The sequence below is a fragment of the Labeo rohita genome, chromosome 12 (genome assembly GCF_022985175.1).
Source record: "Labeo rohita strain BAU-BD-2019 chromosome 12, IGBB_LRoh.1.0, whole genome shotgun sequence".
Lineage (NCBI taxonomy): Eukaryota > Metazoa > Chordata > Actinopteri > Cypriniformes > Cyprinidae > Labeo > Labeo rohita.
This window is the reverse complement of record NC_066880.1, coordinates 17809031-17825419: the sequence shown is the minus strand read 5'-3', so window position 1 is coordinate 17825419 and position 16389 is coordinate 17809031. Positions and strand designations below refer to the sequence as shown.

The 16389-nt window shown below is 35.3% G+C and overlaps 1 protein-coding gene and 1 non-coding gene across 3 annotated transcripts; one reads left to right on the top strand and one right to left on the bottom strand.

Annotated features, from left to right (window-relative positions):
- Positions 1-1036: 1036 nt before the first annotated feature.
- On the bottom strand, positions 1037-11318 carry l3mbtl2 (L3MBTL histone methyl-lysine binding protein 2). 2 transcript variants are annotated; one of them, XM_051125012.1, is made up of 18 exons: positions 11246-11318; positions 10602-11049; positions 10376-10517; positions 9170-9303; positions 8978-9092; positions 8805-8884; positions 8583-8700; positions 6655-6789; positions 6486-6574; positions 6156-6405; positions 2915-2991; positions 2673-2777; positions 2435-2582; positions 2256-2338; positions 1931-2165; positions 1783-1848; positions 1555-1707; positions 1037-1469 (listed from the first exon to the last, which is right to left on the bottom strand). In XM_051125012.1, the coding sequence occupies exons 2-18, from the start codon at positions 10968-10970 to the stop codon at positions 1351-1353; spliced, it is 2418 nt and encodes an 805-aa protein (XP_050980969.1). In that variant the 5' UTR covers positions 10971-11049; positions 11246-11318; the 3' UTR covers positions 1037-1350. The 2 variants fall into 2 exon arrangements, with proteins under 2 accessions (XP_050980969.1, XP_050980970.1); XM_051125013.1 differs by having other exon boundaries at positions 10602-10905; positions 11246-11289.
- A 186-nt stretch (positions 11319-11504) lies between these two features.
- Positions 11505-11576, top strand: trnaq-cug (transfer RNA glutamine (anticodon CUG)). The gene has a single exon. It is a non-coding gene; the product is annotated as a tRNA-Gln (tRNA).
- Positions 11577-16389: the final 4813 nt, after the last annotated feature.

The following is a 16389-nucleotide window of genomic DNA, read 5'->3' as shown; positions in this document are numbered from 1 at the left end:
GTTGTTACCTGAATGATTCACAGCTGTTTTTTTGTTTAGTGGTAGTTGTTGATGCTCCAGAAGGAAAAATGATGCGTTATAGACCTGGGGAATGAAAACTTTTGAACAGAATAGAGAGGAGTATATTTTTCTTATTTTGCGTACATATCAGTTTTTTTCATTTAGTACTGCCCTTCAGAGGCTACAGAAGAAACTTCCATGTTTCCCAGTAGACAAAATAAGTTAAATTTACCCTGATCTTTAAATTCAAAAAGTTTTCACCCCCGGCTCTTAATGCATCATGTTTCTTTCTGGAGCATCAGTGAGCGTTTGAACCTTCTGTAATAGTTGCATATGAGTTCCTCAGTTATCCTCAGTGTGAAAAGATGGATCTAAAAATTATACAGTCATTGTTGGAAAGGGTTCAAACACAAAAATGCTGGAAAACCAAAGAATTTGTGGGAGCTAAAGGATTTTTCTGAAGAACAGCGGGCAGTTTAACTGTTCTGGACAAACAAGGGACTATCACTAAAAAAACCCAATAACAACAACAACAAAACAGCTGTGGATCATTCAGGTAACACAGTATTAAGAATCAAGGGGATATAAACTTTTGAACATTTTTATGAATTCAACTATTATTTTCTCATGGATTATATGTAAACATCTTTTAAGTGAAATATCTTATTCAGGTCAGTATGAAATAAACAATAACATGCATTTTGTATGATCCCTCTTATTTTGGTAAAATAATTAATATTTTGCAGATTCTGAAAGGAGGATGTAAACTTTTGACCTCAACAGTATTTTAAGTTGTTCTTGTTACACTGTAATTATATATTCAAGTACTAAGTGATATTAATTAACTACATGTACTTACTATGTGGTTAGGGTTAGGATTAAGCTTTGGTTTAGGGTTACTTGCATGTAATTATAAATAATTAATTGTTATTATAATAATAAGTACATGTAACGTGTAACAAGGACACCTTACAGTAAAGTGTTACCAAGACTTTTTTAATACTCTGTCGTGAAAAATGAATCAAGTCAAAAAATGTCTTAACACAAATGAAACCATTTTAATATAATAGCTCAAGATTTCAGTAATGTGGAAAAAAACAACAACAAAAAAAGAACTGTATAAAAATAAAGTAATAATACAATTGCTTAACTGTTCCTAGAGTTTACACTTACCAGCTTGGTTGGTTTAAATAACTACCAGTGTTATTTCATAACAAAAAAAGGTTAATAAACAAACTACTAGTGATTAATATTAAAATACCCAAAATAGACAATCTATTTTACACTTTTGCCTACTTTTGTATATTAGCAGAGTAGTGATGAAAAACTTTAATTAAACGAGGCGGCGGGTTAAACTGAGTCTTCCTGTTTGAAGGTTCTGAAAGGTTCTGTGTTGTCACTTTCTTTGGTTTGTGCACTGGATAATAAGGGCGTTTCCATTTCCTCCACCTTCACTTTTACTGCAATAACTGTAGAGACATAGACAAACCATGTCAGAACTAAAAAATATTCACATATTTTAAATATATTATCTGAAAAGATTACATTACATACTTTCTTCCTCAGGCTCAGTTTTTATTTGCAAGGTAAAGGGAGTGACAGAAGAGTTTGATGCTTCTTGTGACTGATTCATCTCTGGATTCTCAGGCTGTGTGGGCTGGGTTTTAGATGTGCATTTACTCATATTTTTCTTTACAAATCTTCGCCCTGAAGTGCAAAATACAGAATTGTAAGAGAATGAAAGGAAGGTAATGACAACGCAACACAAAAAGTGAAACTTACTCCTTTTCCCCATAAAAGGTTTTGCCTTTTTGCTTGTGTGCTTGTGTTCCTGACCCTGAGGTGGTTCTACAGAGAGCAAAATGTATAATGTAACAACCAAATTATTAAACTGCATATATGAATACCATGACAATTACAAGTATTTCACCTGGCCCGATTGGTGGCTGCAGCTGGTAGCCAGTGATTTCACACCAGCCCACAGGATAAATTTCAGGGGACTGACAGTCTACCCACTGATCAAACTCAGGCTCCCAGCCATCGAAGTGAAGAAGGAGAAGCCGGCCTACGCAGCGCCTAACAGTGGCTACACACACCAACCGGGGCTCCATGAGGTCCACTGCCTCTAGCTTCATACCTGAGGTAAAGCCGTGGCCTACATCGTCCTGGGAAAGACGTACGAGATGAGCTTAAAACATAAACGCACACATGCATTAAAACTGTATATGGCTCAACTGTGAAAATAAAAGGTTTACTGTATTGAAAAGTCTTCGTGGCGCAGCTACAGTTCCTGTTTCTTCTAAATATTTTGTCCATGTAAATGTGCCGTGATCATAACCTGATAAGAAAGTATGCAATATCAACAAACTGTATGAAATTGAAAAAATATCTGCTCTTCTCCTTAAATACTGATTTTAGATATTGAAGACATTACCAGGAGGTAGAGTAAGAGGTATGTCGTTGTTTTCACAGTATCCAACAGGTAATATGGCATGTGAGCTGGCATGATAACAAAACCAGTCAGAGCCATCACCGATTTCAACACCGTCAATTCCTACCATGATGTATCCATCCAGCAACACCTAAGTAACAAGATAAGCCAGGCCAGTGCAAATATTTTCAATGAGATACTAAAATTATAAACTTAAAGTCATAAAGTAGCTGTATCGTACCTTACGAACTGATGCAACGCAGATGTTCCCGAGGTTTAGAGGATCAATTGCTTCAAGTTTCATGCCTTCCTCAAAAAACTTATCTCCCATGTAAACAGTTCTCAACTGTTCACATACAGTAAGGAATTATACATATAAATGATTACACGACAAGATATTTCAACTAACATTGACCCAAAAAGAAAAAAAATTAATTATATTTTAGATTAACAACATTTCAGTGAAATGGCATATGCACTAACCTTCTTGAACTGATCTGACACACTGTTTTGAGGGACTTTGCGAAATGCTGGATGGCTACTCATGTTGACACTCGTATCTGTGTGGGAAAAATCATGCATGATATTATTTATAAATAATCTAATGAACAACACAGTAAGTGAAAAAAATGGTAATTTGTTTCTCATAAATGTTTTAATCTGAGCTGGAAACTATGGAAGCCCGTTTCCACCACCGAATAAAAAAAAAAAAAAAAGGTTATTGTGACTTTTTAATCTCACAATTCAGACTTCTCCCATTTTTCTCATAATTACGAGACATAAACTCATGATATCAACTTGGAGTTCAAGTTATAAAGTCAGAATTACAAGACAAATTTGCAATTCTAAGAAATAAACCCACAATTCTGAGAAATAATTGACAATTGTGATGTTTTTTCTCAGAATTGCGAGCTTATATCTCACAATTCTGAATTCATAACACTAAATTGCGAGTTATTAAGTCAGAATTTTGAGATATAAACTTGCAATTCTTTTTTCCCCACATAACTGGACTTTATAACTCACACCTCGAGTTTTTATCTTGCAATTCTGACTTTAGTTCTTGCAATTGTGTGATATAAATTCAGAATTGTGAGGGAAAAGTCACTATTGTGAGTTTATATCTTTATTTCTCAGAATATCGAGTTTATTTATGACTTTGAGTTTATATCATGCAATTCTGAGAAGAAAAGTCAGATTTCCAAGTTTACATCTTGCAATTCTGACTTTTTAACTCACAATTGCGAGTTTACATCATGCAATTCTGAGAAAAAAAATCAGAATTATGAGTTTATATCTTAATTCTGACTTTATAACTTGCAATTGTATGTTATAAAGTCAGAATTGTGAGATATAAACTCACAATTTTAACCAAAAAAAAGTCAAAATTGTGAGTTTATATCTTTCTCAGAATTGCAAATTTATTTTTTTATGTTTGTCTTGCAATTCTGACTTCACAACTTTATATCGGAGTTTATATCACGCAATACTACTACTACTTTTTTTTTTTTATAAGATCTATTTTTTGGCATTTTTTGCCTTTATTGTGACAGGACAGATCAGAGGAAAGGTCCTCGAGTTGGTATTTCAACATGGGATGCCCGGAGCGCAACGGTGCTCACAAGGCTATCGACGCTGACATATAACAATTCTGACAAAAAAAAAAAAAAGTCAGATTTCCAAGTTTACATCTCACAATTCTGACTTTAAAACCTGCAATTGTGAGTTTGTGTCACGCAATGCAATAATGTTTAAAAAAAAAAAAAAAAAATCAGTAGTGGAAACAGACTTTCATATGAAAAATATAATAATAAAAAAAAAATTATAATATACAGTCATGTCAAAAAGTTAGGACACCCTATTGAATTTCACTGTTTTCTGTATCAGGACATGATAAAAAAAATTATCTGGTCCTTGGCAGGTCTTAAAATTTGGAAAATAAATACTCAGATAAACATCATCACATGACATATCACACAGTGTCATTATTTATTTAAGAAAAATACAGCCAAGAGGGAAAGGCCATGTGTGACAAAAGGACACCCTATGAGTCAATTGCTTGTAGATCCACTTTTAGCATTTACTGTGTGTCTTTATTAGTCTCTCACATCGTTCTGGAGGAATTTGGACCACTCTTCTTTTCAAAGTTGCTCCAGTTTATTAAAGTTTGTGGGCATTTGTTTATGCACAGCTCTCACCACAGCATTTGAGTCAGGATGAGCTCTGAAATTGGACTGGGCTATTGCAACACCTTGATTCTTTTCTTTTCAGCCATTCTGTTGTAGATTTGCTGGTATGCTTGGGATCATTGTCCTGTTGTATGACCCAATTTTGGTCCAACTTTAGATGTCGGACAGATGCCCTCGCATTTGACTCTAGAATACTTTATACAGAGGAGTTCATGGCCAACTCAATGGCTGTGAGATGCCCAGGTCCTGTGGCTACAAAACAAGCCCAAAATGATCAGCCCTCCTCCAGCATGCTTATCTTTTGGTATGAGGTGTTTGTGCTGATATGCTCTTTAGGTTTTCACCAAACTTGGCGCTGTGCATTATGGCCAAACATCTCCACTTCGGTCTCATCTGTTCAAAGGACAATATTCTAGAAGACTTGTGTTTTGTTTAGATGCAACTTTGCAGACCTAAACTGTGCTGCAATGTTTTTTTTAAGATAGAAGAGGCTTTCTTCTGCCAAGCCTTCCAAACATGCCATTTTTGTCCCATATTTTTCTAATGGTATTGTCATAAACTTTATCATTTAACATGTTAACTGAGGCCTGTAGAGTCTGGGGTGTAGTTCTTGGGTTGTCTGCCATTTCTCTGAGCTTTACACGATCTGATCTTGCAGTGAATTTTCTGGGACGTCCACTCCTGGAAGGAGAGGTGTCTGTTTTAAACGTCTTCCACTTGTGAATAAACTTAAAATTGTTTGGAAATGGCCGTATTACTCTTGTCAGATTGATGGCAGCAACAATTGCTTCTCTAAGATGATTGCTGATGTGTTACCTCCTTGGCATTGTGTTAACACACACCTGAAGGCTCCAGACCAGCAAACTGCCAAAGTTTATGCTTTTATAGAGGTGCTCAGACTTGCTGATTATCAGTTAATCAAAGGTATTTGATTAGCAGTGCTTGACTGTTATTTACCCTCTTAATTCCAGTGTTAACAGTAACGGTCTCCTAACTTTGTCATACATGGATTTTCCATTATGCCTTTATTTTTGTTCACTAAATAATGACACGGTGCAATTTGTCAGGTGTTGTTGTTCATGTGAGGTTTTATTTTTGAAATTTTAAGACCAGCCAAGGACCCTTTTTTTTTAAATAATGTCCTGATATGGAAAACTATGGAATTCAATAGGGTGTCCTAACTTTTTCACATGACTGTATATATATATATATATATATATATATATATTTTTTGTTTTTATTTTTTCTTCAAAGCCCTGCACGTGACGTAAAATAAAACATTATCATGGTCACGAATTGAGAATTTCTTCCCAAAACCGCTCCCACAACTGACTACCATTTAACTAAAGTAAGGCAACAAGTCACAGGAACAAATTCTTTTTATATAACCATATCTTTACTGGACAATTATGAAAGATATCAAGAAATTTTAAATGTCATGTGGAGGGCTCAGTATTTTTCAGCTTGCTCATGTAAAATTTTCAGACTCTGCATGTCTCCATGCTTGACTTAATCTAACCACAGTTTCTTCTCACCTGTTTCTTTGATCGAGTGACCCACTCTTCCAGACCAGCCTACGGGGTGTAATAGAGGGCTCTGCACGTGACACCAGAAATCTGAGAGCACCTCACCCGAGGGTCCCAGTCCCCCATCCTCATACAGCAGTCTGAGTCGGCCTCCTATGACAGTGTCCACCACTGCAGAACGAGTACGGCTCACCTGCGAGCGATCGACCACCTCCACCCGAACCCCCTGCCTGAATGGACACCTCAAACTGTCTGCCATCTGAAACAAGAAGACAGTTATGTGAAAATAAAAAAATGACAGATTGCATCAATAGAATGTTAATTTGCCAGTGCGGTCACCTTGACATGAAAGTCAACAGGAAGAGTGTGTGCTCCAACCAGTCTCTTCATCAGGTAGGATTTCCAGTCTTTAATATGCTGGTGCACCTCTGTAGGAAATAAAAAAGATGATCAAGATTTTGCATTTTTATAGAAATTATACCTGATGACCACTGGTGTGAACATTCACCTTGAGGGGGGACCAGTAGCTTGCTGTTCACTGCACACCAGCCTATAGGATGAACATCAGCCGTGCCTAAATTACACCACAGGTCATGGCTGTCGTCATCCTCAAAACCCTCATAGCGCAGAAGAGCCTTATAGCCTGAGAGAAACAAAGTGAATCTATTTTTCACACAATACCACATATATAGTACCCATAAATACATTTAATTGCATACTTAAAATGTATGTTTTCATAAATAAATGGCTTAAAGGAGAAGTTCACTTTAAGAACAAAAATTTACAGATAATTTACTCCTCCCACCTTGTCATCCAAGATGTTCATGTCTTTCTTTCCTCAGTCGTAAAGAAATTATGTGTTTAACATAATAACAGTTCTAAACGATCCCAGCTGAGGAAAAAGGGTCTTATCTAGCGAAACGGTTGGTTATTTTCTAAATAAAATTGCAATTTATATATTTTTAATCTCTTTTATATAAGTTCAGCTCTGCGTGAACTCTGTGTATTCCCGTTCAAGACGGTCCAGCTTCAAAATCGTTCCACATCGCTGTTTTACCTTTTTTTGTAAAGGCTTTTTTTGTTTGCACATTCACTTTGTATACACTGGGTCAGCACTTTTGCAGCAGTGTAGGACAATTTTGAAGTTGGAGGAGAAAATGAGGTGGGAGTTTTTCAACCCTCTCTAACTGTCTTGAATCGGAATACACAGAGTTCACAAAGAGCTAGACAAGACACACATTTGACACACATTAAAAAGTATATAAATTGTAAATTTTTTTTTTTTTTTTTAACTGATTGTTTCGCTAGATAAGTCCCTTCTTCCTCGGCTGGGATCATTTAAAGCCCTTTGAAGCTGCATTTAAACTGCAATTTGGAAGTGCAACCTATACTATATGGAGAGAAATCCTCAAATGTTTTTCTCAGAAAACATAATTTCTTACTGACTGAACAAAGAAAGACATGAACATCTTGGATGACAAGGGGGTGAGCAAATTTTTGTTCTGGAAGTGAACTTCTGTAAAAACATTTTTGTAAAAATATTAAAGGAGAAGTTCACTTCCAGAGCAAAAATTTACAGATAATTTACTCACCCCCTTGTCATCCAGGATGTTCATGTCTTTCTTTCTTTAGTCAATAAGTAATTATGTTTCTTGAGGAAACATTCCCGAATTTTTCTCCATATAGTGGACTTCAATGGTGCCCCCAAGCTGAAAAAATATTCTAAAATGCAGTTTAAATGCAGCTTTAAACAATGAAGGCTCTAAACAATCTCAGCCGAGGAAGATGGGTTTAATCTAGCAAAACAATCGACCATTTTTGAAACAATTTGACAATTTATTTACTTTTTAACCTCAAATGCACGTCTTGTCCAAGTCTGCGTGAACTCTGATTTTTTCCGGTTCAATACGGTCAATACAGTTAGTGTATGTCTCATTTTCTTCTTCAACGTCAAAATCGTCCTACATCGCTGTTTTACCCTTTTTTGAAGTTGGGAAAAGAATTTTGGGAAGTTGGGAAAGAAAATGAGTTTTTCGACATACCCTAACTGTACTGACCGTATTGAACCAGAAAAATCACAGTTCACGCAGACTTAGACATGACGAGCGTTTGAGGTTAAAAAGTAAACAAATTGTCAATTTGTTTCAAAAATGACCAATCGTTTCGCTAAATAAGACCCTTTTTCCTCGGCTGGGATAGTTTAGAGCCATTTGAAGCTGCATTTAAACTGAATTTTGGAAGTTCAAACTTGGGGACACCATTGAAGTCCACTACATGGAGAAAAATGTGAATGTTTTCCTCAAGAAACATAATTTCCTATTGACTGAAGTAGGAAAGACATGAGCATCTTGGATGACAAGGGGGTGAGTAAATTATCTGTATATTATAGTGGTATATTTTTCAGCAGTGGTGCAGGAAACACTTGAGTTTACATACCTGCCAGCTGTACAACAGTGGCGATCCAGTACACCTTACTTGGCAAGGCTGTGTGAGTGTTGAGAACCTCCACTTTCAACCCTACATAGATGTCGTCCCATTGAGCGCAGAGTGGTACCTGTGTTATAATGGATTGACATTTACACATTGTTAAAATACTCACCACATTAATCTTTCACAGAAAGATGTTTCCATGAACCACGGTTGATAGATATAACTCACGTGTCTGAAGCAGGATACAGGGGCAGCGAGGAGGCCACTTTTCTCAAGGTAACTACCCCAGTCAAACCCAGCCAAAGTAGCTTGGAAGTAGACAGTACAATATCAATACATCATTTAAACATTTGTAAAGCTCACTGTAGTGAAAAACAAAAGTAATCTGTGTTTTTTCCCACCATCTTGTCCAAATGGTCTGCTCTCCTGATGCTGCTCATTGGGCTTTGAGCGTGGAGCCTCAGTTTGTGATTTCAGAGACAGTTTGTGTGATGACTTCCTAGTCGGTGGCCTTCCCTGAGTACAAAGACACACAAAAATGTAATCATTGTTCGAATAAATGTGGGTATAAATATTATGCCAGACAATCCCACCTGGAGCCGTGCAACAATTGAGGATTTCTTTGAGTTTGAAGAGTATGAACGCGAGCATGACACACTACAGAAGCGCTTGGACCTGGAGAAGAAGGTTTCTGTGGTGCCTTTGGTTCCACACATTTCACATGTAACTGTAGAGATGTAAAATTGAGTGGGATTTACATATACAGTTGAGGTCAAACGTTTACGTATACATTGCAGAATCTGCAAAATGTTAATTATTTATGCAAAATGCATGTTATTTTTATTTAGTACCTGACCTGAATAAGATATTTCATATATAAGATGTTTACATATAGTCCATAAGACAAAACAATACTTGAATTTATAAAAATGACCCCGTTCAAACACTTACATAAGCTTGATTCTTAATACTGTGTTGTTACCTGAATAGTTGTTGTGAATAGTTAGTGATAGTTGTTCATGAGTCCCTTGTTTGTCCTGAACAGTTAAACTGCCTGCTGTTCTTTAGAAATATCCTTCAGATCTCACAAAATCTTTGGATTTTCAGCATTTTTGTGTATTTGAACCCTTTCTAACAATGACTGTATGATTTTGGTTAAATCTGGGTAGGGCAGATCAGGGTAAATTTAACTTATTTTGTCTTCTGGGAAACATGTAAGTATCTTCTGTAACTTCTGAAGGGCAGTGCTAAATGGAAAAAAAAAAAAGATATTTAGGCAAAATAAAAATAAAAAAAAAGTACACATTCTGTTCAAAAGTTTACACCCTTGCCTCTTAATGCACTGTTTCCCCTTCTGAAGCATCAGTGAGCATTTGAACCTTTTGTAATAGATGTATATGAGTCCCTCAGTTGTGCTCAGTGTGAAAAGATGGATCTCAAAATCATAGCCATTGCTGGAAAGGGTTAAAATACACAAAAATGCTGAAAAACCCAAGGTAACAAACACAGCATTGAGAATCAAGGTGTGTAAACTTTTGAATGGGGTCATTTTTATAAATTCAACTATTATTTATTTATTTTTTTTGTGGACTGTATGTAAACTTACTTTATGTGAAATACCTTATTCAGATCAGTACTAAATAAAAAATAACACGCATTTTCTATGAGCCCTCTTATTTTGGTAAAATAATTAACATTTTGCAGATTCTGCATGGTGTATGAAAACTTTTGACCTCAGCTGTAACCATCCATGGCATGCACTAGTCCATGTTCATTAATGTAAATGTTCCTGAATTTACCCATTCCATCACTTTCTGCCCAAGAAGAAAGTGTCACAGAATCATTAACATCATCATCATCACTGAAATTCTGCTGATTGTGGTCTTCTCCATCAAATATTCCTTCTTCTCCATCATTCATAAATGCCAATTCCTGTTCATCCTTTTAAAAAAAAAGTTAAGTTAGTTATTAATCAAAACAATAAAATTACGTGCTAAAATTATGATACACACACATATCACTCACTGATACGAGCTGATGAGGTTCAGTGATCGCTCCGCGTTTTCTCTTCGTACATAAGGGACAGGAGGCACCTCTACCTCCGCAGTTACTGCACGGTGGTCGGATGAAAACCGTCGGGACAGCTCCATCCTTCAGTCTCAGCCCTTTAAATCCCATTGTCTTTGCAGTGGCATAAGATTTCGGATCAAAACAGTCTTTGCTGAAGTGCTCAGAGCATAGATGGCAGTACGCCTTGGCGACCCAGTTCTTTCGGGTCTTCTGGACCTGCTTCTCCCATTTGCGGAACTCCTCGGGGTCTTTGGGAAATCTGAACATTGAGACATTCTGCCCGCTTAATTTCCCGCAGCCATAAGCAACACATTTGTTAGGCATTTGTAGTTTTTAAAATAGGTGTGGGATCATATAAAGGTCCTCAGCGTCTATGCAGTCTGCAGCTGGCTTCAAAAGTTGACTGCGAATTACATTCAAGAAGCATTTAAAGATTTGCACCAGACAACATTAAACCACATTACGATTATTACTAGCATTCATTTTTTGGTGCATGCATATAAACATAATTTTAAGAACATCTAATAGCTCAGTATAAATGGTAAACACTGAGCAAACAGAAAGAAAGAAAGAAAACTCCACAACAAAACATTTCTCACCTGCTTTACTCTTAGAAAAGCCAATGTGGTGTGGTTTGCTTATCGTGAACGGCGCAGTATCGCCATCATCCGGACTGGAGAACCAGATTACATCACAAAATGGTTTCATTAACCAGTATGATTTTATACGATGATTATTTGCAATACGAAGTAATTAATAAAATGATTTGTTACATAGAAAAATACATGGATCTGTTGTACATTAAATATTAATTCAACAATATTCGAATAGTCATCTACGTACGCCGCTGTACAGCGTGGTTCCATGGTGTAATGGTTAGCACTCTGGACTCTGAATCCAGCGATCCGAGTTCAAATCTCGGTGGAACCTGACTTTTCTTTCTGTGAGGTGAAGACAAATTAGTGACCTTGTATTGCATAGTGCGTTTTACAATGCGTATACTTAAATGAGTAATATCAATAATGAAAGGGAAAGCAATTGAACACTTAATCAATAATGACAGTGTCAGTCTGGAAGCTGTAGCACTGTTGAAATCACATGACTGTACCTGTATTTATGGCTCTTCCTTTCTGCAAAGCTGAACTAGGTCAGTAATGTAAAATACATTACTAACACTACCAACACTTGGTGTGAGTGAATAGATAACTAAATAACTATTTATTCTGTTTATTCTGTAAGCTCATTCACAATTGCATGGATGTCCACTAACAGTCAAAAGTTTTTGAACAGTGAGATTTTTTAAAAGACATCTATTCTGCTCACCAAGCCTGCATTTATTTGATCCAAAGTACAGCAAAAACAGTAAAATATTTGTACTATTTTAAAATAACTGTTTTCTATTTAAATACATTTTAAAATGTAATGTATTCCTGTGATCAAAGCTAAATTTTCAGCATTACTCCAGTCTTCAGTGTCACATGATCCTTCAGAAATTATTCTAATTTGCTGATTTGCTGTTCAAGAAACATTTATTATTATTATCAATATTTAAAACAGTTGAGTATTTTTTTTCAAGTTCTTTGATGAACCTTGGGGTGCTTTAAAGGTTACAAAATATTACATATTATGTTCTTCTGAATGTTCTAATCATCAAAGAAACCTGAAGTTTTTCTCCTCAGCTGTTTTTAACATAATAAATGTTTTTTGAGCAGCAAATCACAATATGATAGAATGATCATATGACTGGAGTAATTATGCTAAAAATTCAGCTTTAATATCACAGGAATAAATTACATTTGTTACATTACATAAAATATATTCAGATAGAATATACAGTATATTTCAAATACTGCACATCTTTTGCTGGATCAAATAAATGCAGGCTTGGTGAACAGAAGATACTTCTTTAAAAAAACATTTAAAATATTACTGTTCAAAAACATTTGACTGGTAGTGTACAAGTTCTCTAAATGGAAGGAAATTAACTTACTAGCAGAATCTTTTATTTATAAGTTATGTTAAATTGAAACTGGCAATTTCTTGGCATTTTTGTGTGCAGTAGTCATCAGACGGTGAGCTGTGGGGGTGTGGGTAACAATAACCTTGACAAGTAACTTATTTCTTTCAGTAAAGTAAAACATGTCTATGAATAAAGAGAGAGATTGAGGGTTATATGTTGGAATATAGGTAAACAGATGATATGTAAAGGGTAGATATTTGGGATTGGGATACATAAAGTGAGATCATCAAAACAATAGAGTAAATTCAAAAAACATTTTTTTAATAATGCAATAATTTTATATGTGAAAATACAACATCGATCGCCAGCCTCAGAGGCGCTATTATAAATCCTTTGAGAGTCTCGATAACTGTCGTGCAATCATTTTCAAAAAAGTTTCCAAAAGATTGACTCACTTAGCTACATTGTTGGGTCTATATTAAGGCATTTCTTCCTTTCATCTAATATATGCAGTTTATTTATTTTACCAAAATAAGAGGAATCATAAAAAATGCATGCTATTTCTATTTAGTACTGACCTGAATAAGATATTTCACATAAAAGACGTTTACATATTGTCCAGAAAATAATAGTTGAATTCATAAAAAGGACCCTCTTCGAAAGTTTACATACACTCGTTTCTAAATACTGTGTTGTTACCTGAATGATCCACAGCTGTGTTTTTGTTTAGTGATAGTTGTTCACGAGTCTCTTGTTTGTCCTGAACAGGTAAACTGCCTGCTGTTCTTCAGAAAAATCCTTCAGGTCCAACAAATTCTTTGGTTTTTCAGCAATTTTGTGTATTTGAACCCTTTCCAACAATGACTGTATGATTTTGAGATCCATCTTTTCACACTGAGGACAACTGAGGGACTCATATGCAACTATTACAGAAGGTTCAAACGTTGATGCTTCAGAAGGAAAAACAATGCATTAAGGGGGTGAAAACTTATGAATAGAATTAAGATTACATTTTTCTTATTTTGCCTAAATCGTTTTACTACTCTTCATAAGCTACAGAAGATACTTAAATGTTTCCCAGAAGACAAAATAAGTTACATTTACCCTGATCTTCAAATTAAAAAAAGTTTTCACCCCCTGGCTCTTAATGCATTGTGTTTCTTTCTGAAGCATCAGTGAGAGTTTAAACCTTATGAGTCCCTCAGTTGTCCTCAATGTGAAAAGATGGATCTCAAAATCATACAGTCATTGCTGGGTTCAAATACACAAAAAATGCTGAAAAACTAAAGAATTTGTGAGGCCTGAAGTTTTTTTTTTTGAAGAAGAAGAAGAGCAGCGGGCAGTTTAACTGTTCAGGACAAACAAAAGACTAATAATAAATAAATAAATGTGGGTATAAATACTATGCCAGACAATCCCACCTGGAGCCGTGCAACAAAAAGTTTACACCCCTGCCTCTTAATGCACTGTTTCCCCTTCTGACGCATCAGTGAGCATCTGAACCTTTTGTAATAGTTGCATATGAGAAAAAAAAAACACACACACACAGCTGTGGATCATTCAGGGAACAACACAGTATTAAGAATCAAGTGTATGTAAACTTTTGAACAGGGTCATTTTTATAAATTATTTTCTCTTGTGGACTATCAGTACTAAGTATACATTAAGATACATTTTGTATGATCCCTCTTATTTTGGTAAAGTAAGTAACATTTTGCAGATTCAGCAAGGCGTATGTAAACTTTCGACCTCAACTGTATTAATGAAAATTGTACTCCGGACTGATTAAAATAGCTCAATAAGCAATGCTATTTTTTGCCAAATTAGAATTGCTTACAAAAAATATTCAATTTTTCAATAAAAGGCAAACTGCTTTCATAAAAATCAAGCACTGGAAAACATTTTTACTCCAAACTTTCTTCATGAAGTACTTTCAATCCTTAAAGAATGAAGTATTGAAAAATACTATGACGATAAAATTGCCTGCTGCAGTTTAGCTAGCCAGTATGAAATCTAAGGTTAGTCTAGAAAGTTATTTTCTAATAACCTGACACTAAAATAAATTAGTTAATAATGGCAATCTATAATAATAATTTATGTAAAACATGAATCATATTTATTCAACCAATTTAGTTTTCATATAGCTGTCATCCAAAAGGGACATTCACTACAATGTAAAATTTTGAGTGGGCCTTCAACATATAATTGTTTAATATTCTGTATATTAGCCATTTCTAATTTCTATTGTAAAGACACAGTTGCAATCAAAAGTATTCAGCACCCTTGACCTGCAAGACAATTTGCTGCAGAGAACAAAATTTAGTGAAAACAATTAAAAAAAACTATTAGAGAAAGTGTATTAATACACATTTGAGTAATTCTAAAAACGTAAGATTATGAATATTGGAAAGAAATTATCAAATTGGCTATAAATGTTCATGTTCAAAATTATTCAACCCGCAAAAGTCAAATTTGGTGCAGAATCTTTTATTCTTTAAAACCACCAATAAATACTGCTTTTAAGTGCTTAGAAGCTGCAATCTTGGCCCATTTTTCACCTGAAAAAGCTTTCAGATCACTGATAATCTTTGGTTTTACTTTGCCACCACTGCTTTCTTCAAATTCAACCAAATATTTTCAATGAGAATTAAATCTGGAGACTGAACAGGCCACTCAAAAACATTCTATAACTGATCCCTGAACCAAGGATAAGTAGGATTGAATGTATACTTTGGGAAGATTGTCCTGCAGGAAAGTCCACTGATCATCAGCTTCAGTCTTTGCACAAAGAAAGGCATCACAAATCTTGCCAAATGGCCTAATACTTCAAAGAATCCTTGATGTCCTTCATACAGTCATGATTTCCACTTCCTGCAACAGTAAATCACCCCCGTAACAGGACTGGTCCACCTCAATGTTTGGAGATGATGTTCTTCTATTTATAAGTTCTGCCTTTTTTGCATCAGACATACTGCTGATCTATAGGTCCAAAAAGTTCCAGTTCGGTCACATCACTCCATAAAACATTCTTCCAGAACTCCACAGGTCTGTCCAAATTAGTTTTAGCACATTCAAGTCAGCGTTTTATGTTCTTCTTGGTCAAGAGTGTTATTTTTGGCAAGATGCCCCAACAATGCCTGTCTTGTGTTCATCTTATACTCCACATTGAAATGTTTTTCCACCTTTCACTGGGTCATCTTAAAAGTCTTTGGCTGTACATTGCACGTTTTACCTCAGTTGCTCTGATCAAACATTTTATGATATTGTGCTTTTTCTTCAACACCCTCAAAGGTTTACTGGTACAACACATTTTAAACTAAGGAATAAGGCTGCCAGCTGTGTCTCTAGGAACTTTTAATGTCTTGGAAATCTTCATATAGCCTTTGAGTTTCTAAAGTAATAAAAAAAAAATCTTTTCTATAGCTTTTGTGAGAGCTCTGTTGACTTAGCTCATATTAGCTTGTCATATTAGCTACTCAAACTTTAACACATGCATGGGCTAAATGTATGTATGTGTAACAGCTCAAGCTAATTCAGTTTTCTAATAGTTTCTAAAGGTTTAATTGTGTTTTAAGACAGTTTTGTTCCCCACCGTACAAATAAGTGACTAAAAACAGCAATGGCAAATAGGGGTTGAATAATTATGACATAGCCGTGTTATTAAAACATTCTAGAACTCAAAAATATTACATTATATATTGACATTATCACTTTTAATATGCCAGTAATCTGTTATAGATGTAATTTCGACAGAAAAGCTTGTATTTGTAAAGCACTGCAATC